The sequence below is a fragment of the Larus michahellis genome, chromosome 1 (genome assembly GCF_964199755.1).
Source record: "Larus michahellis chromosome 1, bLarMic1.1, whole genome shotgun sequence".
In the NCBI taxonomy this organism is placed as follows: domain Eukaryota; kingdom Metazoa; phylum Chordata; class Aves; order Charadriiformes; family Laridae; genus Larus; species Larus michahellis.
In genome coordinates, this window is record NC_133896.1 from 4,579,785 (window position 1) to 4,602,210 (window position 22,426).

The 22,426-nt window shown below is 48.5% G+C and overlaps 1 protein-coding gene across 5 annotated transcripts in view; it reads left to right on the forward strand.

Moving 5' to 3' along the window:
* PFKFB3 (6-phosphofructo-2-kinase/fructose-2,6-biphosphatase 3) overlaps window positions 1–14,206 on the forward strand; it is a 43,029-nt gene extending 28,823 nt beyond the window's left edge. For 2 of the 5 annotated variants that reach the window (XM_074573214.1, XM_074573213.1), the window contains exons 7-16: window positions 1,801–1,925; window positions 2,695–2,902; window positions 3,732–3,878; window positions 4,251–4,355; window positions 4,824–4,953; window positions 5,168–5,230; window positions 5,401–5,465; window positions 7,027–7,197; window positions 8,328–8,350; window positions 11,175–14,206. In XM_074573214.1, the coding sequence (XP_074429315.1) occupies window positions 1,801–1,925; window positions 2,695–2,902; window positions 3,732–3,878; window positions 4,251–4,355; window positions 4,824–4,953; window positions 5,168–5,230; window positions 5,401–5,465; window positions 7,027–7,197; window positions 8,328–8,350; window positions 11,175–11,181 (1,044 nt within the window). In that variant the 3' untranslated portion in view covers window positions 11,182–14,206. Of the gene's footprint in view, window positions 1–1,800; window positions 1,926–2,694; window positions 2,903–3,731; window positions 3,879–4,250; window positions 4,356–4,823; window positions 4,954–5,167; window positions 5,231–5,400; window positions 5,466–7,026; window positions 7,198–8,327; window positions 8,351–10,112; window positions 10,302–11,174 lie in introns of those variants that run through there. The other 3 variants (XR_012585293.1, XM_074573216.1, XM_074573215.1) reach the window with 3 other exon arrangements.
* Window positions 14,207–22,426: the final 8,220 nt, after the last annotated feature.

The following is a 22,426-nucleotide window of genomic DNA, read 5'->3' on the forward strand; positions in this document are numbered from 1 at the left end:
TCTCTTGAGGAGAGTTCTCCACCTGTGCTCAGCTGGTTTCTTATCAGAATGTCTTGACAGAGCTGGTTGAGGATTAGGAGGTTTTTATCTTTTTATGAGGTATTTGTCCTGGGATCAGAAAGCTGTTATCTCCTAGGACCCAGAGCCACCTGGAAGTAATGAAAATAAAAGTTGTAGCCTTTCCCCAGTTTCCTTCCATACTCTCTGCATTTCTGTTGACCTACAACTTGGTATCAAAGAGAGAAATGTATTCAAGGTGCTTCGGTGCACCCCAAGTCCCACTTTTTGGAAGCGATGGATGCGGTTAGGATTTTAAATCCCATTAGACAGCAGTCAGACTTGGTGTCTTCAGCCACATGCAGTTTCCCAAAATCTACGGAGGTCTGTTTTGTGAATAGTAGCAGCTCAGCTAAGAGGTTTTTTGACACTAGCTGGGTCTTGGCTGGGACAGCAGTGTAAAACATTGCTTCCCAGCTCTTTTGGGAGCTGCTGGATCTTTGATTTCCCACCATCAGAAGAGCTCCTTTGCCTGTTAGGCTTGGCTAGGGCAGGTAGGTGTTAATTGATCTACCTGGGCACGCTTAACTTGAATGAAAGTATCATTTCCTCCACTGGGCTCTGCTCCAGCCTTATCTCCAGCTGTACATTTGAACTTTGGAGTTGTTTTATGGAATGTGAGGATGTGTCGCAGGATACCGAAAGTCTGTGAAAAGGGTTTTGTTGGGTTTTGTTCTGTCTTTGTTCTGCCCCTGGGATGAGCTCCACAAAGGGTGCTGTGCTGGGGTCTTGAGCATGGTTTTTACTCCTGCTGGGAGCTGGTGTCCCATGGCCAGTGATCAGCTTTTTGGGAGGTTGCACACAGCCTTTTCCATGATGCTAATAAAATGCTCAGTTTGCTCCATGTTTTTCCTCTTTCTTTTTTATTTGCAACACCCTGAAACTGGATATTTTTTTTTTTTTTTGGAGGATTTAATCTCTTTATTTGGAGACTAATGCTTGAAGGGGTAGAAAATGAACTACTAGCTGAGAGTAGGTTTTTGCTCCACGGGGCACTGCAGATGAATGGTGCTCTTAGTGCTGGGATCAGTGTTGAAAATAGGCTGCTAGCCTGGAGCGCTGCTGTGCGTGTCGCTCGGTTGTGTTATCCTGTTGGCTTCAGGATTGCTTGTGAAGTTGCTAATGTGTAACGCTGCGGCTCAAACTCAAATCTTTGAGAAAAATAGCCTGTTAGGGTAGTTCAGGCAGAACTTAGTCTATGAGTGTTCCGGATATTCACATTGCCCATTTCTAGCATCTTTCATCCCGCTAGCTTGTAGCAAATAACGCACAGAAAGGGGTTCAGTGTTGTTATCCAGGTGCTTCAGATGACGGACAATCAGGTTGATGTCTACCTTCTGGGAGGTTTATTCACTTAAAAGGTCCAGGACAAGCACCTTACCTAAGCTCATGCCCTTCCCATCCTCAGCTTGAATTATTTAAAACTGATGCTTTTCTTCAGCCATGAGAAAGCTCAGTTTTCCCACTGTGTTGGGTGGCGAGGTGCTACCCCAACTCTTGGGAGAACAGGAGTGGACTGAGATGCATTTATACCAGTCACGCAATGGCTTATACCAGACTTCTTCGCATTGTTCTTAGCTTTGGGTCTCGTTTGCTTCTTTTCTGTCCTATGATAAGGGACGACTATAAAGTGGCACAGCTGATAGCTGGATCTTGGCAGGACTTTGAAACTTGAGATTAGCATGGTCTGGCTTGGAAAACTTCCTAACCTCTCCTTGCGGTGTGCTTTCTCTCCTGCTGCAGGAAGTAAAATTGTCCAGCCCCGATTACCGGGACTGTAATTCGACTGATGCCATGGAGGACTTCATGAAGAGGATTAATTGTTACCAAGCCAGCTACCAGCCGCTCGACCCTGATGATTATGACCGGTAAGAAACTTTTGCTGACTTTTGAACTGGTTTGAATGCCTTTCCTCTCCCAGGAGAGCAGTAATGGATGAAGCATGGAGCTGTATTTCACTCTGTGCTCAAATACGTGACTGTGCTAGAATAACGTATGGCCAAGTCTCACCGTGAATTCAGGCTTCTCCTTAAAAATGCTGGTTTTCTCCAGCCGTGTGCCAGGGAGCCAGGCACTGAAATCTTCCCAGGCTCTTCTAGGCTCAGATACACTGGTTCTGCAGGTCCAAAGGCTTCGAAAGAGCAGTTCAGTTTGAGTGTTTCTGTGATGCTTTTGTCAGTTAAAGGAAGGGACTGCTTGAACAGTCTCAAACCACAAGGTCGAGCAAGCCCTGTGGTTTCCACTTAGTTGTGTGCCCTGGGAAGACCTTTGCTGTCCTGCATGACCATGCAGGCACCTCCCAACCTTTCCACTGCTCACAAATATGTCCGTGTGCCCTGTGCGGATAATCCTGGTCTTGCTGAGCCCTGTCCTGGAGAGGAACATGTTCCCTGCTAGTCTTTTTTAATCCTCTTTACTGCTGCAAGGAGGAATAGCGATTACACTGGTGTTACTTAGCTTTACATGAATTGCTGTTACCTGTTGGCTTCCTGTTGAAAAATAGCCTGCAGGAAATCCTTTTAACTGGGTGATTATGTTGACTGAGATAGCTCACAAGGCTGTTTTTTGAGGACGATGTTTATTTCCTTCTGCTTTCCCCACTGGCAACCCCCTCAGTCCTTGCTGTGCTTTCCCTAGGGAACTTTCTCTCATCAAAGTCATCGACGTTGGCCGGAGGTTCCTGGTCAACAGGGTTCAGGATCACATCCAGAGCAGGATCGTCTACTACCTAATGAACATCCACGTCCAGCCCCGCACTATTTATCTCTGCCGGCATGGTGAAAGCGAGTTCAACCTCAAGGGGAAGATTGGAGGTGACTCAGGCCTCTCCAACAGGGGCAAGAAGGTAGGGAGAAGTGAATATTCCCCTATGGCTTCTAGGAGTGGTTTGGCTGTAGTAGATGCCATACATTGGGCTAAGTATATGTTCAATGACAGCTGGAGTGCTCAGAGGATCCATCTATAGGGCTTGTTAAATTTCAGCTTGGGCATGACCTCAAAACAAGACTTTCTGGCCATCAATGTTGCATGTAGTTAGGGGTTAACAGAGACTGGGCTGCAGAAATCTCTAGGAGAGATGGGTATGAGGAATTGGTTCAGACCTCACACAAGCAGGGCGGGATGTAGAAGGACTGCTGCCACCCTTCGGTAGGGATAGCCAACTCCGAGGGTGCTTTCAGATTGCTCACTACTTGGTTCTTCAAAGACATGGTTAAACACACTGCTTCGGGAAGGGTTAATAGCTGTTTTGGCTATCCAGACCATCTTGAAGTCCAAATGGAGTCATTTGAGGTGTGTCTATTAACAAAGACTACAGGATACATCAATTTAGCTTTATGACAAACAAGAAGAACTGTGGTTAAGAGTGGCCAGGGATCTTCCACAGCAGAGCCCGGGTTGTGGTGCCTTTTCTTGCATGCTGATGTTGTTCCTTGATGACATTAAGTTGCTGCTCTTTCCTCTGCTTTCTCTCTGTTCTCCTACCCCTTATAGCTTTTGGGGATCAATGTCTGTGTGGCTGCTCTTTGCCCCAGAGCAGAAGGCTAATACAACTACCTATGGACAGCAAAAGAAGTCCTGGAGAAGGCAATGTTTACTAGGAAGCAGGGAATAAGGCCCATTGGGAAGCTGTGGATCAGGAATCAACCTTTTTTTTTTTTTTTTATGTCCCACAGTTTGCAGTGGCACTGAACAAATTTGTTGAGGAGCAGAACCTGAAGGACCTCAAAGTCTGGACCAGCCAACTAAAGAGGACAATCCAAACAGCAGAAGCTCTCCAATTGCCCTATGAGCAGTGGAAGGCACTCAATGAAATAGATGCTGTAAGTATCTTTGATTGCCGTAGGAAGAGCTGGATCACGGTGGTTGCTGTTTGGCAGAGAGAGTGACAGCGCTGACCTTTTCACTTTTGCCTAAATCTCAACTTTTGTGGGGAGATTTCCCTTCTGTGGAAAAGGGTGGTACTTCTGCAGTACTCACAACTTGGCTTCTGATCTTAGCTTTACCTCATGCTGTTGCTTCAAGGTGTTGGCTTGAATGAGCAGATTAAAATGACTTTTGCTTGGAACTGCTCTGTAGTTGACCACTCAGAGGGTTACAGATAATTGCTTTGGAGGAGGTTTTGCATCTTGGGTGTGCTGATGCTTTTTGACTTGAGTGTGTCCAGTAACCTCATGGATGTCTTGTTCTGGCAGGGTGTGTGTGAAGAAATGACGTATGAAGATATCAGGGAGCAGCATCCAGAGGAATTTGCTTTACGTGATCAGGATAAATATTACTACCGCTACCCTTCTGGGGAGGTATGTATGCAAGAAGACCTTCAGAGATGTGGTTCTTGCTTTAAATGAGGCCTTCTTGTCTTCATGCTGTTGTCTACTCTTGGAGTAGAGGAGCAGCAGGTGCTCCAAGTAACTAGAATCAAGATGGGTCAGGGCTCAATGCATTACCTTTTGCACCGAGCTCTTGTGAAATCATGGTACATGAAGATCTCATTAAGGAACGTATCACTTAATAATAGTCCCACTGACTTGATAGCAAACTAGCAGAATGCCTTCTTTCTCATCTAATCAGAAGTAGCAGCTGCATTCTAAAGCAGCCTGAAGATGAGGCTTTGTTGAACTTTGCTTGTTTTTAGCAGTAATTATGTTCATTTAGTTTAGTCAAGGGCATGAAATCAATAGATGGACCAAGACAAGGACCATTGTTACTATTGAGGTGCTCATTTTCTTGATTCTATGCCATATCTCCCTTTCCTCGTTCCATCTCAGTCCTACCAAGATCTGGTGCAGCGCCTAGAGCCAGTCATCATGGAGCTGGAGAGACAAGAGAATGTCCTTGTGATCTGTCACCAGGCTGTCATGCGCTGTCTCCTGGCATACTTTCTGGACAAGAGTGCAGGTGAGCTCCCTGTCCCCGCGAAGGGGATTAATCTTGCTGGAGGAGAGATGATAGACGGAGCTCTGAGGAGATGAGAGATGTGTTTGGGTCCATACAGAGCCTGTTGCATGCATCTCTCTGGTGTGGGATGGCCTGCCTTAGATGCTGGTGAAGTTGTCTAAGCCTGCTTTTGGAGAGGGGATGGGATAACCCTCCTGCTTTGCTTTTTCTGCAGATGAAATGCCCTACCTGAAATGTCCCCTTCACACAGTGTTGAAGCTGACCCCGGTGGCCTATGGTAAGTGGGCCCTTTCTACTAAATAGGCCAAGGGATTTGACTTGTATCTTCTCCTGAATCCAAGCTGCCTCTGGGAGAAGAGCAGAGGTTTGGGGTGGAGCACTTTGTAGCATCCTGTGCCTGTTGGGTGTGCTGATGGCCTCTCTCTCTCCTTGTGCTGCCTTCTGCAGGCTGCCGGGTGGAGTCCATCTCATTGAACATTGAAGCTGTCAACACACACAGGGAACGGCCAGAGGTGAGTGGTGCATTTCCTCAGAGCCATCCCTTGGTGTCCCCCTCCTTTCCCCTATGGTCAGCCGGCAGCGGGGACGTGCCCAGGTTTGGCATGGGAAGATTGCCTAGCTAGATGCTCAGAGTGCTGCTGGAGGACTGGAGCATCAAATAGGTTCTTGCTCTGCAAGGACGTGGCTGGTCAAGGGTTTTCCAAGGGAAAGGGACTGTTACATGTACCTGCTTCCCACTGTGTTTGCCCAGATTAAAGCTGGGCCAGGGAAAGCTAGCTCTTCCCTGGTCTTTAACTTTCACCTGTGCAGTCATCCGCTCACCTGAGCGGGCAACAGAGCCATGGATGGAAGAGATGGCTTCTACCAGGTCTCCTAACTGGCTGGCAGAGCCCCAGGCTCAATGCCTTGCCCAACAACTCCCGCCCTTGTCCTTTTTTTTTTTTTTTTTTTTCCTGGCCTGCCCACAGCTCCGTGTGGCTACCGGAGTGCTGTTCTGTAGGGTGGGAGGTGGTGGCGCTGGGCTGGGGATGCTGTGGGGAGGAGACCCCTCACATTGATGGAAACCCCTGTAAGGTCAGGTCTGTCTGCCCTGTGCTCCACTGGGAGCTCTGAGGCCAGAGCAGGGGGACACCAGCTTGGTGTCAGGGTGGGGTGGCCACCCAAGGGTGCCCATAGCTGTGCCCATGTCCCAGCTGCTGGGGACTTCTCAACTTGCGCTTTGTGGTGATGGAGCCTGTCTGGATGTTGGATGGTCAAAGCCATCCCCTTTCTTTGCTTCCTGACCTCAGTAGGCGGCAGCACCTGAGCTGCCTCTCCCTCCCTGTAGCCACAGAGGGGGAAGCCAGTTCTTCCCTCTGCTGTGGAGGCCATCGATGCTCTCCTCCACCACCCTTCCTGGGGATGGCAGGAGAGCTGTGGGCTGCAGGTAGGATAGAGCAAGACACGTGCAAAACGCTTGTGTCCATCTGCTCGGCTGTGCGGGCGCTGCCCCTCCATCCCACCTCGCTTGAGTTGGAGCTTGGCGTGGTGCCAACCCTCCCTGGCTGCTCTGCCTCCACTTCCCAAATCTTCCTGATCAGCCCGGGCTGGCTTTTCTTCCCTCTTCTTGCTTTCACACCTCTCCCTGGGTCGGAGGGACCTGCTTCGAGGAGGAGACTGATGGGCACCTCTTTCTGTTGTGCAAAGTCATGGCTTTTGATTACTGCTACGTTTACTTAGCAATCTGTATTTACTTTTTTTGTGAGCAGAGGCTCAGGTGAGGAGAAGGTCTTGTCCCTCTTCTGAGTGCAGGGCCTTTTTGGTTTGTTTTTTTTTTTCCCCCTCCTTTTTTGGGGAAATCATGCTGCGTTCTCGAACACTTTCCTTTAGGGTTTTTTTCGGTGTTCAGAGCCTTTCAATTTATCCTTTGCACGTCAACAGTGATTGTGGGGAAAAGCAGAGGCCGCTTTAAGAAAAACACCCAAAACAACCTGCTTCTTTTTTTCCTTTATAACTGTCGCCTTCTTCCCTTTATTTTTATTTTACTTTAATTTTTTTATTTACTTTTTTTTCCTTTGTCTCACTCTAATTTAGGAAGCAAAGAAGGGACCTAACCCGCTCATGAGACGTAATAGCGTTACCCCTCTAGCAAGCCCAGAGCCCACCAAAAAACCTCGCATCAACAGCTTTGAGGAGCATGTGGCTGTTTCTTCCGCCCTGCCAGGCTGTGTTCCTCAGGAAGTGCCCACGCAGATGCCGGGACAAGTTAGTTGAACTCTCTTTTTTTTCTTTTTTTTTTTCTGTTGTTATTCTTGTTGGTTTATTGTTTGTTGTCCTCCTGTCGCTCCTGAAGCTGGGGAACGGCTTGCACTTGTCGCGACCTGTGCTGCTGTCTGAGATGCATCTTTCTCCCATGGCTGCTGTCCTTCCCTACCTTGGGTTGGTTTCAGGAGCACCCGGCAAAGGGTCACTGTTGATCCTCTCTTGGGTTTGGAGAGTGTTATAAACCCTCCAGAGCTCTAGCTGCATTAATTTAGTGCCTTCACTGTCTGGCATCGTGGTGTAAAACCCTTGGGGAGCCACATCTTTAAAGTGGGCAGGACCGAAGGGCTCGTGCCTTCCCCCTGGATGTGCTTGGCTCCAGTGCAGACCTGGACATTGCAGTAAAGCAAATGATCTTGTGCTTCCCTTGAGAAGGAGCTGCCAGGACCCATTGACTGGAGGGGTCTCCTCCTTCCTGGAGAAATAGGCAAAATGATCAAAAATGAGTAGAAGCCTCCTGGCATGGTGAGCCATGGTTGAGCCTGGTTGCCTTCTGCAGCCCTGGGTGAAACCCTGTGGGTAGCTGCTGTGATGCTCATATGTCCTCTCCTCTTTCACCCACCCATGAAGGGATGTAGAAAGAGAGACCTTGCTGCACGCTTCTCCAGGAACAGAACCACCCCTCCCTGTGCTTTTTAAGGAGCTAGGGTGGTACTGGAGAAGCAGCATAGAAACCCCTTTGACATGCTGCTCTTCCCACCAACTGCCTGTTGGATCTTGCTGTCTTGCCCAGCCCCGATTCACATTGTCTGTGTTGTCTGGTGTCCTCTTGCTTCTCCTTGGTCGGATCCTGGGCAGATTAGGAAGGGTGCCATGCTCCTCCGACTGCTCTGCTTGGTGGCCGCTTCGCATGAGCCTTCCCACCCCAGCAAGCACCAAGCGTGGCAACTCGGTCTGTCTCTCAGCTTTCGGGACTCCACTTGGGCAGGTTGAGTCTTGCAACAAGCCTTCTGCCAGCTTTGAATTTAGAAGCTCTTGCTGTTTGGGTGCCCCCTCGCTGCTGTCCGGTGTCCTCCGCCTGGTCTCGCACGGCGTTACTGACACCTCTTTCCATTCTCTCTGTCTCTCTGCAGCCTTTACTAGGGAAGGCATGCCTGTAAGTACCTTCTTGCGTCTTATTCCCCCCTCCTACCCTCTTTCCATGTCTCTTGCCATCCCACCGGTTGTTTTGTTGTTGCTGTGAAACCTGTCTGGGGTGTGGACTTCTTGGAGTTAATATTTCTGTGTGTGCGTGTGGGATTTGGATGCGTCTTAGGAACGTAAGGACAAGACTATGGATGCTGCTTCGTCCAACCCCCAAGTATCCTACCTTGATTAAATATCGCAATTTTATTGGGAAAAGAAGTGAATTATCACTTGCCATCTGCCATTGTTTTCTAAATTCCTTGCCTCTTCCTTGGACAGTCACGGGATGGGAGATGCTATTGGGTTTTCCTAGAGTTCTCCTTTGTGATAGCCTGTTGTACTGTAGATGATAGATCCAGGTGGTCTGTCTTTCCCGAGGGCTGAGTTGTGTCTATGAAAGCACACAGGATGCCTTGGGCATGTAATGCACTAATTATGAATAATCAAGGCTTTGACGGTTTGGCTTAGTGCTGTTAGATCCTTGTGTAATAGGGACAGGACAGCTTCTAGATAAACTTAAAGCCTTTGGACTTAATTCATGCTACGTCACTGAGTTGAGAGCAGCAGTCATTGAGCTGTGCTCAAATGTCTTCTCAAAGACAAGGGAGACCTGGGGGCTGAGCTGAGGCTGGGGTAGTGCCCAGGAGTATTTTTGCCTTCTGTAGGCCGGTTTGAATAGGTCTGTGAACATCCCTGTCCTGGTTCGTTTTGTGGGTTGAAGATGGAGGATTCTGCTATAATGTGGCCAGGCCAGAACTCAGCCCTGCTTGCATGTAACAAACAGCTGGTGAACCTCACGTTTCTTCCCCTTTTAAACATTTTTGAGAAAAGGGAAGTTAAGAAAGTTACACTTGGCTTTGCTGGTGGATGTGTTAAGGAAGATCATCACGCTCATGCTTCTGGGCAAATGTAGAGGTTGAGTTGCTCAGCATGGCCTGCATGTCTCTGCTCCTTCCCTTGCTGCTCATGGGCACAAAAGCCCCTGATGAAGTGCTTGGTCTTCTTGGGTTGCTTTGGAAGAATTTTTGTTTCTTTGTCCATTCCTCCACCCGCCTTTTACCCATCCATGTTGTAATAAAAAGCACTGCATGCCTCAGTGCTGGCTGGGACACTGAAAACATGCTCCGATGTTGAGTTTGGGAGATGGCTGCATCAGGTTTTGCTAGACTAGGAGCTCTGCTTAAGCAGGCAGCGATGGCTACCCATCCCGGGCGTAGGCTGGCAACAGCAAGTTTACAATCTCCATCTGCTGGGAGCCTGCCTCCACCTACTAGCATGGGACTTTTGAAGGAGCCATGAAGACACCCCAAACCAAAGGCTTGGTGACACTCACACTGCTGTTACTTCTCTGGGAGGCTGTTGTCTCGTACACATGTGTGTCTGGTCCCTCGCCATGTCCCATCACAACCTGTGTGGGGTCAGGGGCAATGGAAGGCTCCTCCTCCTCAATTTGCACCATGGGACTCAGTTGGCAGTGGGTGTTTTGTTGCATCAACCCTCACTGTTGGGGTCTTGACCCCCATCCAGGAGGACCAGGGAACACCTGGAGAGGCTGGGGATATGGCTGTGTACCTCAGAGTCCTCCTGGCTGTGGGATCAAGCTGGTTTGGGGTCGTGGGACTACGTGGCATGATGATTTCTTTTCCTTTTGTTTGGTTTGTGATCCAAAGTGCACTTTTTAACAACGACCTGATCCCCTCCCTTCTTCTCCCCTTCACTTTTCATGCTTAAAGAAGACCCGTTTGTCACTTTCTCAAAGTTTTCTCTTTACTAATATTTCCAAGGTAAATGGCTGTGGTGCATGTGCCTTCTCCTAACCTCCTCCTGTCTCCTTAGATAACAGAGAGAACAGCTCAGCCCTCTCTGCCTCGTAGCCTGGCCGGGATTCCTGGTGCTTGTAAGAGGCAGTTTAGGTAGTAAAAGCAAAAATTTAAAAAAAAAAAAAAAAAAAAAAAGAAAAAAAAATGTTGAGAAACCTTCCTGGCTGTTTCCTACTCCTTTTTTCCCCCACCCTGTTTTGTGAATTGGGAAAAGTCCTTGTGAACATCTCCCCTTGGGTTTTTCCTCTAGCGGATGCTATCCTCCAGCCACTGCCCTCAGGGCTGGTCCTGCTTGTGTTTAGCTGGCTGTCTCTGGTTTTGTGGTCCTCGCCACACAGTGGTGGGTACCTGTTGTTGCCACCCTCACTAGGGCTGTGTCTGAAGCAGCTCTAGGGCCCTCATGGGGCATCATCGGGGGAGTAGGTGCTCCTGCCGTACCACTGGTAATGGCTGGTCTCCATGATGGCTCTCAACATGGCTGGAGAGAGCTGCGTTGTCTTGGCAGTGCCAAGGATGGACAAATGGTGACCTTGGCAGGCTGGGGGGGACATTGCCCACCCTCAAGGGGAGAAAGAGAGAGATTTTTAATTGTCCTTCTGGAATGAAAAACATGGTCCCCGGTCACCTTGCCTTGCATGGACCAAAGAGCAGCTTCAGAAGTGCAGACCGGGTGGGGTGGGAGGGTTGCTAAAAAGCTTGTGTTTTAGGGATATCTCTGCCAAATTCCCACCCTCTAGTGAAAGCCAGGTGATGCTTGAGGGGAGGGGTGTAGGTAGCAAGTCAGCACATCCCCCACACCCTCCAACCTCTCTCCTTGGGTGGACAGTGTCCTCTCCTCTGTGGTAGATGCTTTCGTAGTGACCAGTGCCGTGGCTTTCTGTTACTCCTCCCATCCCCTTCTTGTGCACGTAGAAGATGCTGCCGGGACGGGGTCCAGCACCACCCCCAACCCTGGTCCTTCCCCTCTCGTTGCAGAACATGAACAACTCGCAGAAGCCGTTGTGACTCCGTTGGCGCTGTCGTGAGGCCACCAGCGACGCCACCGGCGACGCCAGCTTCTCATCCCATCGCCATTTCCGAAGCTTGCTTATAAACCGGTCTCCGTCTGCGGCGAGGTCGACCCTCGGCTGTTTCTACCCGCGCCCGTTCATCTGCAAACCGCTCTGCTGAAGGGGGGAGAGACGCAGGAGAGCGGAGGAGAGGAGCCGAGCTCCCCTGGGGCCACCACCAGATCTTTAGGCTGCAGCATTTGCTCTCCTCTCTGGCGTCCTGTTAGATCGTAGCAAGCTGTAAAGTGCTTCTAGCGCACAGGAGTTTAATTTTCCTCTGTAAGCGGTTTTGATCTCCTTTTGTATAGACGATCGGTACCCATCCGTCTCTGGGTGGGGTGTACATATGTGGATGGTGCGGGGTTAGCAGAGAAATAGGGGGAAGGAGGGAGGGAGAGAAGGGGTTTTGCATTTTTTTTATTATTATTATTAATTAATTACTTTTCAAGAAAGCCTCTAACGTGCTGCGCTGCAGTCCTTTTCTCATGCTATGGCCTGTCTCCCACGCACAGCCCGGCTCAGCCAGGCCAGTGAGCACCAGGAAGGCAGTTGTGCGAAGTCCTTCACAGTGAGAACTGCTAGGTTTAACCAAAAAAATAACCCAAAACATATGCTTTTTTTTTTATTTTTTTGAATCAATACACCTTAAAGGGCTTTGCAGAGTATATAGATCTAGATCTGCTTCTAAAACTGGTCGTGAGCTGCCTGTAACATAGCAGGAGCCACGCTCGGGTGATGCTTCCATCTCGGGGAGCATCTGTGGATGCTCCAAGTTCAGGCATGTGTCAATTTTGGGGGAGACCGAGCTCTGATTGAGGTGCTGCGCCGGTACTTTATCTCCCCTTTCCTCTGTCTTGGGGGATAGTGGAGATTTTTTGGGGAGGTTTGAATCCCTGCGTCCTCGCAGATGGACAGGCTGAGCGTAGATGCGTTTTGCAGACACACAGGTCTCATGGAGGTGGCCAGACGTCTGGCTGGGATGCTGGAGTCCCTGTGTGGCTGCAAAAAGCCACAAGAAGGGACAATTTTGTCTGTGTTCTCTCTTTTTTTTTTTAATTTTTAAAAATTTTATTTAATATATATACATGCACACACACGTGTGTGTGTATATGTGTATACCTAGAAACCGCTTAGTTTTTGCACTTTATTTGTGGCAGGAGCATAACTATTTTATTTTTTATTTTCAAGTCGTGCCCCTTAACAGGGGAAGCCTGAATACAGGCAACTTTTTTTTTTTTTAAAAGAAATTTTATTTTGCATGCTGGAAGGCTGGGACTACAAAAAAAAAAAAATAGTAGTTACGGCATTCGAGGTGTGTGTGTGGGGAAAATGGGGTGAGGTCCTGACTTAAACTCCATCAGCCAACTCCCAGTGGTTTGATAAACGAGATCCCTCCTCGGCAGCCTGTCCCCGGGCTGCGAAACGGCGGTTAAAAATGGCAATTAACCACTATTGCTTTGGGAAAAAAAACTCTGTGGATTTTGAATTTTTATTTTTTGTTTTAGGTTGTGGGTTTGGTTGTTTTTTGTTTGTGTTTTTTTTTTTTTTGTTTTCTCCCCCCACTCCTATGTCCAGCATCATCTTCATCCCCATCTCATGCTTTTTAGCTGCACGGCTGAGGCAGGAGACGAAGGCAGCCAAGCCCTCCTGCACCCCTGGGCTGGGGCATCGGAGATGGGCAACCCCTTGGCTTCATCCTTCCCATGGCTTTCCCCGACACCCTGGGTAGGAAACAACATCCCTACAGATGGGAGCAGAGAGGTTTGGGGAGAAATGATGATTTATTTTTTTCAGTTGTGTGGGTTGGTGGTTTTTTTTTGGGGGGGGGGGGAGTGTTGGTCTGTTTTTCCTTTGGGAAAAGGCTGAACCACAGTGCCTCGCGCTTCAGCCCCGGGCAGCCGAAGCGTGTGCTCGGGGCAGCACCGACGGCAGGAGGTGCATATGTGTATTATATCCCTGTACAGATGAAACAAAGAACACTTCCCCCTCCTTTGTGTCTCTTTTTTTTTTTTTTTTCCTCCTTTAATTGCTGCATTAAAAGCAGCCTTCTCCCTGTGTGCGCCACTGACATCTGCCCTTTCGGTTTCTTTGACTTGGAGAAGAAACTGTATGTTTTGGGAAGGCGAGTCACTTGTCTTTTTCAGTCTCCTTCCTGGGGAGTTTTATCTTTCTCCTCCTGCTATGAAAAGATAAGCCGGCAAATGCAAACATGACGTCTGCCTGCCCCGTGATCAATCCTGTACACACGTAATTCTGCAGATGTTTTGGCGTGTATTTGTGTGTGTGTAAATACATATATATATATATTAAAAAAAATATATATATATACACAAAATCAAACCGCAAAAAAACTTTATGACCCTAAACTTTCTTCCTTTGGGAATAATAGAAGTCTCGGTAGGTCTACAAAAATGCTGAAATTTGAACCTGGCATTTTTTCCAGTAAGGGGAAAATCGGTCCGTGAGCAGCAGCGAGGTCCTCTCCTGCTGGGGGCGTTGGCGGTAGGTGGTGTCAGCCCGGTGCCATCACGCTGGCCCAGAACCTCACTGCACATCGGTTTTGGTTAACAGAGCCAAGGACCGGGCAGCGATGCCGCAGCCAAGGCGGATGGGGAGAAGCGACTTGTCAAACCACACCAATGATTTCTTTCCCTGCTTCTTTTTTTTTTTTTTCCTTTCCTGGTTTTGTTTTCCTTTGTGATACTTGAATTTATTTTTTTATTTTATTTTTTTTATAGCAAAGCGCTCTTTATTTATTTAATGTATACTGCAAAGCTTGGAGAGAGGGTAGTTACATGGGATTTTTTTTTTTTGATTTGTGGTATGTTAACAGTTCTGTATGTACGTCTGGAATAATTGCCTGATATAAAGCTGTGCCAGCTTAAAAACAGGGTATGCCTTTCAGAAATTTGTATATTTTGCAGTTGCTGGACCAATAAAATACCTTGTTGAAATACATATGTGACCTGGTTCTTGAGTTAAGATTTACGCTTTCGGGCCTGGTTTGCGTGTGACTTGGTGGCCCCAAGGGATGCCGTGTGCCATCCAGTCCTGCCTCGCGCATATGTTCCTGTGCCTCATAAATCCCTCCTGACCCCGCAGTGAGTTTTCTGAGGATCATCTTTGAGAGAAACCAGTTGGATCCCATGGCGTGATCCTTTATTTCTGACTATGTTACTGTAATTTTGAAGAGGTCATCAGTGCAGTTGAGGGTGTCATTCCTCCAACCAAGCATTAACACCAACTCAGGGCAAGTAAATACCCCCCAAGCTCTACCCACCACATCCCTGTTGAGTATAAAGGTGATGTGCTGGAGTATGTCCTGCCTAGATCTTCACCTAGACTGCAAATTAGGCAGGACTAGGCAGTTGAGACGAAATACCTGCTTAAAGCGATGCTGAAGGGCTGGGCAAGAGCTGTCCTCTGAGATCACAGCTGTCTTTGCCCTGGAGGCAGGAAAAAAGCAGATGCCACCTGCGAGCAAAGTTGTAAATTTCCTTGCAGAGTTGGTTGTTTCTTTATTTTTTTCTTCTTTTTTTTTTTTTTTCCCCCCTTGGCTCTAAAGAAAAAGAGTGGGAGGAGGTAGGGGAAGGTGTAATTCAGATGCGATGCTCCAGAGCACCTCTTGGGTGGATGCTCCCCGTGTGGTTGTAGGCTCATCCCCCTTGAACAGTTGTCTCTCCTGTTAGGAGTGAACGGGGGAAAAAACCGTACAGACTGCTGCCTATTCGAGCTCAGCTCCGGGGTTAGCTACTGCCAGCTGACGTGCAACCCTTGCTCTCGTCTTCCCTGGGCTTTCAGAGCAGGTCGAGCCTTGCTTTGGGCTGGGGCTTGCTGCAATGCGGCTGGGCTGTGCGGGCATCTGCCTTCTCATTGCTTTGTGCAACACGACTCCTCACCAGGGAGAAGTGATTTTAAACTTGATTGAGGCATCTGAAATAAATTTCTTCTACCTGTGCATGCAGACATGTGAGGCTCTAGAGTGATGCTCACCCCTCCAAGCACCCTGGAGGTCAGGGAGGACCCATGGTCTCTGGGAAAGCTAGAAACCACAATATTATTACTTTTATTGTTTTAAATCTCCAGAAACCTGGCTGTCTCCTTGGCCCAAGCAGAGATCACAGAATCATAGAATGGTTTGGGTTGGAAGGGACCTTAAAGATCACCTAGTTCCAACCCCCCTGCCATGGGCAGGGACACCTCCCACTAGACCAGGCTGCTGAAAGCCCCGTCCAACCTGGCCTTGAACACCTCCAGGGACAGAGCAAAAATGATGAAATGCTCCTGGCTGGTTTTAGGGCAGAGAGCATAGCCTTGCAGAGTGTCCTGCAAGGATGCGGGGGCTTCGATAACGCCGCCAGCCGTGGTGGGCTGAGATTACGTGTAGCCACAACAGCGGTGCTGCTCCCCTGCCTTCCCCCGGTGAGCAGGGGCTGTTTGGAAGCTGTGATAACCTTGTCCTTGCTGGGGGAGCACAGGGGGAAGGCTTTGCCTCCCAGAGCGTGGCTGTGGGCAACGCTTTCAAGGCTGCTCTGCAAGAAAGCATCCCCTCCAAAAAGCTTTTTCTCCTCTTTCTGAGTGCAGGGTGCGTGATAGGGCTTGTGTCATGCTGTCCATGCAGGAGAGCCGTGCAACGGAGGGCGTCCGTGGGCTAGTGCCATCCCAGGCAGCATCCTTTATTTTTCTTCCATGTGATGCAATTTGTAGCATGGCAGAGAGGAGACGTTCCTCGAGGCAGGGCGGCTTTAAAGGTTATACTTGACAGCGGGAACATTTCCCTGCTCCCAATCAAGTCCGATTTTCATTTAAAAATTAATAAATAAATAAAACCCCGGCTCACTGCTGGCAAACATGGCTAGAGAACTTGTGATTGCTAACAAAAAAAATAAAAAAGGACAGACCAGTCACGCTGGCTGACTCAGCTGTGATTGATGGCTCAGGAATGTGTCTGATACGTGCGAGGGATTAAATAAACCGCGGGCAAACCTCTACAATGCAACATGTTGGATGAAGCACAGCCGGCACCCGGCTCACCTGCCTCCGGTTGGGGAGTGACTGCCATCACGTCATGGGATCGGAGGGGATTTTCGTCTTTTTTTGTTTTGTTTTGTTTTTTTTTTCCCCACCTGCAAGAAAAAATAAAAGGAAATTGATATTTTTGGGGGTTGCTTTGCAGGGTGAAACAACTTGCTGCTTGTGGCTCTAATGAGAATTATTTGCAGCACCTCCAGGTATCTAAGTGCATTTGTGCAGTTTTGCTGCACGTCCTGGGAAGGCATATATTTCTACTGAAAAATGGAAAATTTATTTTGCGGCCACGCACAGACCCGTGTAAATCACAGTCTCGCTGCTCTGTGCCTAAACCCTGTTAAGTGTCAGGGTCCCTTCCCCACCCCCAGGGTGGGCTCAGATCCTGGGTTACATTCGTGGCTAAGGGAAGGCTGCGTGGAGGCGAATATTTGACCCTTGCATTTCCCTTGCTCGTGCGTGCATCTGTGTCCTCTCCTCTGACACCAAGGGGTGCGATGGGGCTGTGCCAGGCTCCTCTCCCTGTGCTGCCCCTTCCCCAGGTGTGGACCCTTAGCCCTTGTCCTCCCACCTCACCCCTGCCCACTGAGGGGTCCCCTGGCCCTGCACACCTCTACCAGTCCCCCAGTCCAGGGTTCCACACTGGTCCCATCCTTCAGCTCATCTTCCCTCAAGGGAGTCACCACTAGCTGCTGGCTCCCCTTCTTCCCACCTGCCCATCCTGGCACTGAGAGCCTCTTCCACCCCTGGCCATGCATGCCTTGGCTTTTCATCAGGCAGTGTCACACTAGCAGTGGATGGGAAGACCTGCCATGCTGAAGTGCTGCTCTTTCCAAAAAACACACAGACTGTTTTTTGACAACCTCTCTGAATTTAACAGGTCAAGTAAAAGATGACTCATCGAGAAGGAAAGACGGGACAACAGTAGCCATGCCACCAGCAACAGCCATCCAGCCTGCAGCTGGACCCGCTCAGGTGTTCCTAAGCCCTGCGAGTTGGTCCTCCTAGAGAAACCTCCATCCGCAGCCCCTCTGTTCCCCTCCTGACTGCTGCAGAACATCCTTCCAGCCCTGCTTCCCCTGTGCGGCAATGAGGAGTGACCATCAGAGCCATCTGAAAACACTTCTGCTTTTGAGCTGCTGCTTAGAAATAACTGGCCAGTGACATAGACCTTGTGACAGCACCATGCAACTTCCTGGATAACACAGATAAACACAGAGAGGTTTATTTTCAAACAACAGGTCACTTGAGAAATCAGGTTGTGTCATTTCCCCAGCCATGTGCTTTTCCTTTCTAATCTACTTCATCTTGGAGTATGACCTGCTCGCTGTGGATGATCTGGCCTCTGCAGAGCTGCCGTTCTCTGCAGTCATGGCAGGACACAGGGGAGATCTTAAAGCTTTGGTCACCTGGCTTCTGCTGGGAGTGCTGCTGGGAAGAACTGGTTAGAAAAAGTGAATTGAAACTGAATCTAGTTGTCAGCGATGCTAGAAAAAATTAGATCATGTGGACAGAGGAATAATGGTAAGTCAATACCAAAATGGTTGATACACCCCCAAAATTCACTGTACAGTGCCTACATCCACAAAGTTGGCTTCATGTCTTATGTTCCCCCTGAAAGTGCCCTGCTGCATCCTGCTGATCCTCTGTCCTGCTCCATGGTCCCCACCTGGACGTGTGCCTGGTCTGGGGAGGCCATGGGAGGAACCAGTCGTTGCTGCTGCTGGGGCCAGGCTGGGTGCTGTGCCCTAGGAAACCTTCATTGCTAGGTTTGCTCTGTGCTTTCCTTGTGGTCTGATGTATCATCCAACACGTGTCGACATAAGACATTCCACAGAGAAATAGGTCAGAACTCCTGGTTGTCTCTTCCCACTATCCCTTGAGGACCCAGCAGCTCCAACCCAACTGACGATGGGCTAAATGCCTTGAGAGATCTTGAATGTTATCTCCCATGACACTAAGGGAAATCTAATTTGCAACCTGATAAGACCATGACAAGGTTACTGAGTCTGGTGAGCTTCATGATAAGCCAGACAAAACCCAACTGATGTGTCTGTCCACCCAACTTTTTGTCAAAGTGAGAAGATAATTTCTTGCTGATCTGAGACTCAGAGCTAGCATGAACTGAAGAGATGGTGATGACACAACTTTCAGGACCACCTAGGCTTTATGAATTGCTTTTCCCTCTAGTACAACGTACAGACTCTTGTATTGCATTCACTCCTAATCAGACACCCAGCAAACATTATTTGGTCTATTATTTGGTCTTTACTGCTATAAGAGGTATCTGAGTGCTCTTTGTACTGAAACCAATGCTGGCAAAAATTTGTACCAACCGGTGTCCTGGTGCAGAAGTTAGAAAAGTGGATGGCAGCAGAGATTGTGACCGAAAAGCACAAGCTACGAAGAGAAGTGGTAATTAAGACCTAACTAATAATTAGTATGGTGGAGGGCAGCTCAAGAATGAGCACAGCCCCAAATCCAGATATTTCTAGTTGCAGCTCAAACCCCACAATTAAGCTGTGATTTTGGTCATTATGAGGAGGTATTTCCAGAGCTGGGTCTTGCCTTTTGCTGCCTTTATCCACCAAAACAACTGACTCAACATCAGCAGAAAGAAAACCCAGCATTTTGATAAATATCATCCAAACCAGACTGGAGAGCCTGTGTTAGCTTGCGTTGGATGCCTCCACCAAAGCTGGATGCCAACCTGTGGGCTGAGCTGCTTTTTCCTGATGAAGAGAGGAGAAGGCTTTCTGGCTAGCGGGGGATGTGTTGGTTTAGGGGAGGTGGGGGGTACCTAAAAATACTGATGTGCTCCCATGGGAGGAGGAGTCCCATCATATGGCAGCATGGAGAAGCAAATGTCACCATGCATTTCTCTGGTTCTTGGTCCATCTCTATCTGCTCATTAATCCAAGGCACCGAAGCACCAGTAAGAAAGGAGGGGAAGGAAGCTGTAGCTCTCATACAGGTACCTGCTCGCCCCGTCCACTCTGTGCTGCAAGCATGCTGTCCTCGGATGTGTCTCTACAGGCAAATCACGCCATAGACCTAGATTTCAGGGTGATGGAACAAGTGTTAATGGCTGATTTCCTTCCTGGCTCTCCCACTGGTGGTGCTGCAAGGACTGTGACTTAATCTGGCTCTTCCAGGGCTGTTCTTTTACCTTCCAGACAGTATTAATGTCACCTGCTCTGATGGGTGACACCACCCTACCAACCAGGCAGTCTGACTCACTCTTCCTTCTGCCCAGCCTTGATTTATCTGTGACAAGTGGCAGACGTGCTCTCCTGCCATGCATCCACCTTACTCTTTCTAATTGCCCCATCCTTTAGCATTCACTAGGTATTTGCAGTGCCCCATGTTTGCCTTTTGCTCTGTATTTTCTATGCAATGTGTAGACATCTCCCAAGCCTGTCCTCCTTGTGCAGTACCCCAAAGCCACCTTTTATCCTTTAAGAGACTACAGACATCCTGCTTATTAACCCGCTCTATAGCTGTTCAACCACCACCAGCAGCTCCACAAGTCCAGTTTCTGCTGTATGAGTAGAAGGGTTAGACGTCAGGTTTTTTTGGGTCTGCACCGGTGGCTTTAACCTGATGGAGAAAGGTGAGAGAAAAGACCTGGGAGTCATCCCCAGAGCAGGTTCTTGGAGGAGGAGGTTGCCCTTTCTACCTGAGATGTACCCATCTACAGTGCCAGAGTCATGGTCACAAAATCCCAATGACTTTCCAGCCACCACTTTGATTTATTTTTTTAGTATTTTCTCCAAGTTTTTCCTAAGAGGCTATCATCTATTTGGGCACATTCTCAGCGACACATTTGCACCATTACAGGCTCCATTGGTGTGGATGGGCCCACTGTTTAGAAGCTACTTGGGGCAGGGAAGTTATTGTCTTATTTGCCTATAAATTACCCAGCAGGGACTAGGTGCTGTATTAGCAAGGCATAATGAAATAATAAACCACTAATATTCACCATAATTAATAAGTAATAATGACTGGGATGCCTTTCCAGACTTGCTAGGCCAGCGTGCAGGCTTATAGTGGGTATTTCCGAGCATGGCTATTGCACAGACACTAATTTCAAGCCTCTTCTTCTGGCATGTTTTTGCCCATGACTGGGTCTGTTGCAGAGGTGAGAGAAGTCCATCTGCATCCGTTACATAAAATCACTTGCAAGAGTCAGTAAACCCTGGAGAGAGATGGGACCGGGAGGGAAGTGAATTAAGTCAGAAGAGTTGTAATAAAGGGTTTAGCGAGACTCATGGTTAAAGCTGGCTGAGACCCAATGCTTTTGGTTCACCAGAGATCTTCTTTTTTAAATGTAAATAAAAATAAAAATATCTTCCTGTCCAAATGGGATGGAAACCGGTATTTTTCAGAATTTCCAAAGCTCCTTTCAACCCCATGAACCAATATATCATTTTCCCTGTTTTGCTGAAGAAGCTTTAAGCAAAGTGTTGGCTTTTTTTGACAAAGCATTCCTTTTTTGGAAAACGTGGCAATCGATTAACTTGCAGTAACAGTAGGGGAAGAAGTGCCACTGATGGGATAATGGGGGGGGGGTGCCTTCCTCACTCATGAAAGATGAAATGAGGGTTTCATCACCCTTATCTCACATGAGCCTGGATTTCCACCTTGCCACACAACAGGTCACCTTCAGGCACCTCCTGGGAGACCCATCAGAGAGGAGCTACGGGCTCAGGAATGCAGTTATGGCTCAGTGTGATATCTCTGGCATCTCACTATCATCGCTTGAAACACTCTTGGAAGCTATGTAAGCGGGATGGCCAGCAATGCTCCAGAAAGGGAGCAAAGTTGGGAGAGGTAAGCTCAAACAAAAAGCCCACCTGTGTGTCCTGGGTTGTTTTAACTCAGGTATTAATTCCCTTCCTATCTGCTAAGCTGATCTGAGCACGTCCCCGGCTGTCTGCTTCCTCCTGAAGCTGCTCTTAGCAAAGCTGCTGCTGTCTGTCTACTTGCACGGCTGTTCTGAAGGCCAGGAAGGCCAGGATCAGCGCTGATTAAGGGCTGCAAGGATGTCAGCCAGCCTGGGAATGCTTTTTGCCATGGCTGTGAAGCTGATTTGCCTGCAGAGAGGCTGACTCAGCGGTGCTGTGAGGGTTAAGCTACGCCAAGCAATCGCATGCCTGCCACGGGGTAGGACCATGCACGTGTTGGGCAGCTGGGGCTTGGCTGACAGGCTGCCCTTGCAATTGCTCTGTTGTGTGTCTGACCCTGCAATGTGAGTTTTTCAGCTTCTTTGGGATGTTTTTTGTTTTGTTTTTTTTTGTTTTTTTTCTCCACACACGTAACCTGGGAATGTGAAGCCCTCTGGTATTTCCCAATGGCACTGCAATGCATTGCACAATATTTCCCTTTCTGGTTGCTCTGGTGGGGTTTTGTGCTGTTCTGGGAGGCAGGATTGGGCTTCATGGCTTGTCTTTGGTGGCACAGACAGGGTTTTTGCAAAGCTTGGTGTTTGCCTGGGGCAGACAGGACCCCACACAATCATAATGTTCAGCCCATCCACTGGCTGTGGGATTAGAGGGGTTCTCATGCCTGTGCATCTCTTGCAGGTTACGGATCAAAGTCATAGAATTATAGAATCATAGAATATCTCGAGTTGGAAGGGACCCATAAGGACCATCGAGTCCAACTCCCTGCTCCTCGCAGGACTAGCTAAAACTAAATCATGAGTGCAAAAAGAAATACAAGCAATAACCAATAAATACCTACCATCCAGGAAGCTGATATTTCAAGTGCTCATGAGCACAAACAAATTGTCCATCTATTTCCAAATGGGCTGCATTTACCTCTGTGCAAAGGCCAGATGAAATATTAAGCAGCTGTTACATCCCTCTATTGTTCTGAAGAGGTGGTTGGAGATAAACAGCTGTGGGAACTGTTGCTGGAAGTGATCTGGGTCCAGCTTCGTAGGAGGGTGTTCAAAGCCAGGCTGTGTGGGAGATGCACACTCACTCGCCATCACATTGCTTGCTTCAGTCCACAAATGCCAGAGGTCAAGATATCTCCGGATGAGTAAACATTTGCTGCGAGGGCTTAGGAATAAATCCACTGAAGGAAATGGGCCTAATAGCTATTGCAGAATCAGGCCTTGTCTCCTCTGTTGAACCGGATATG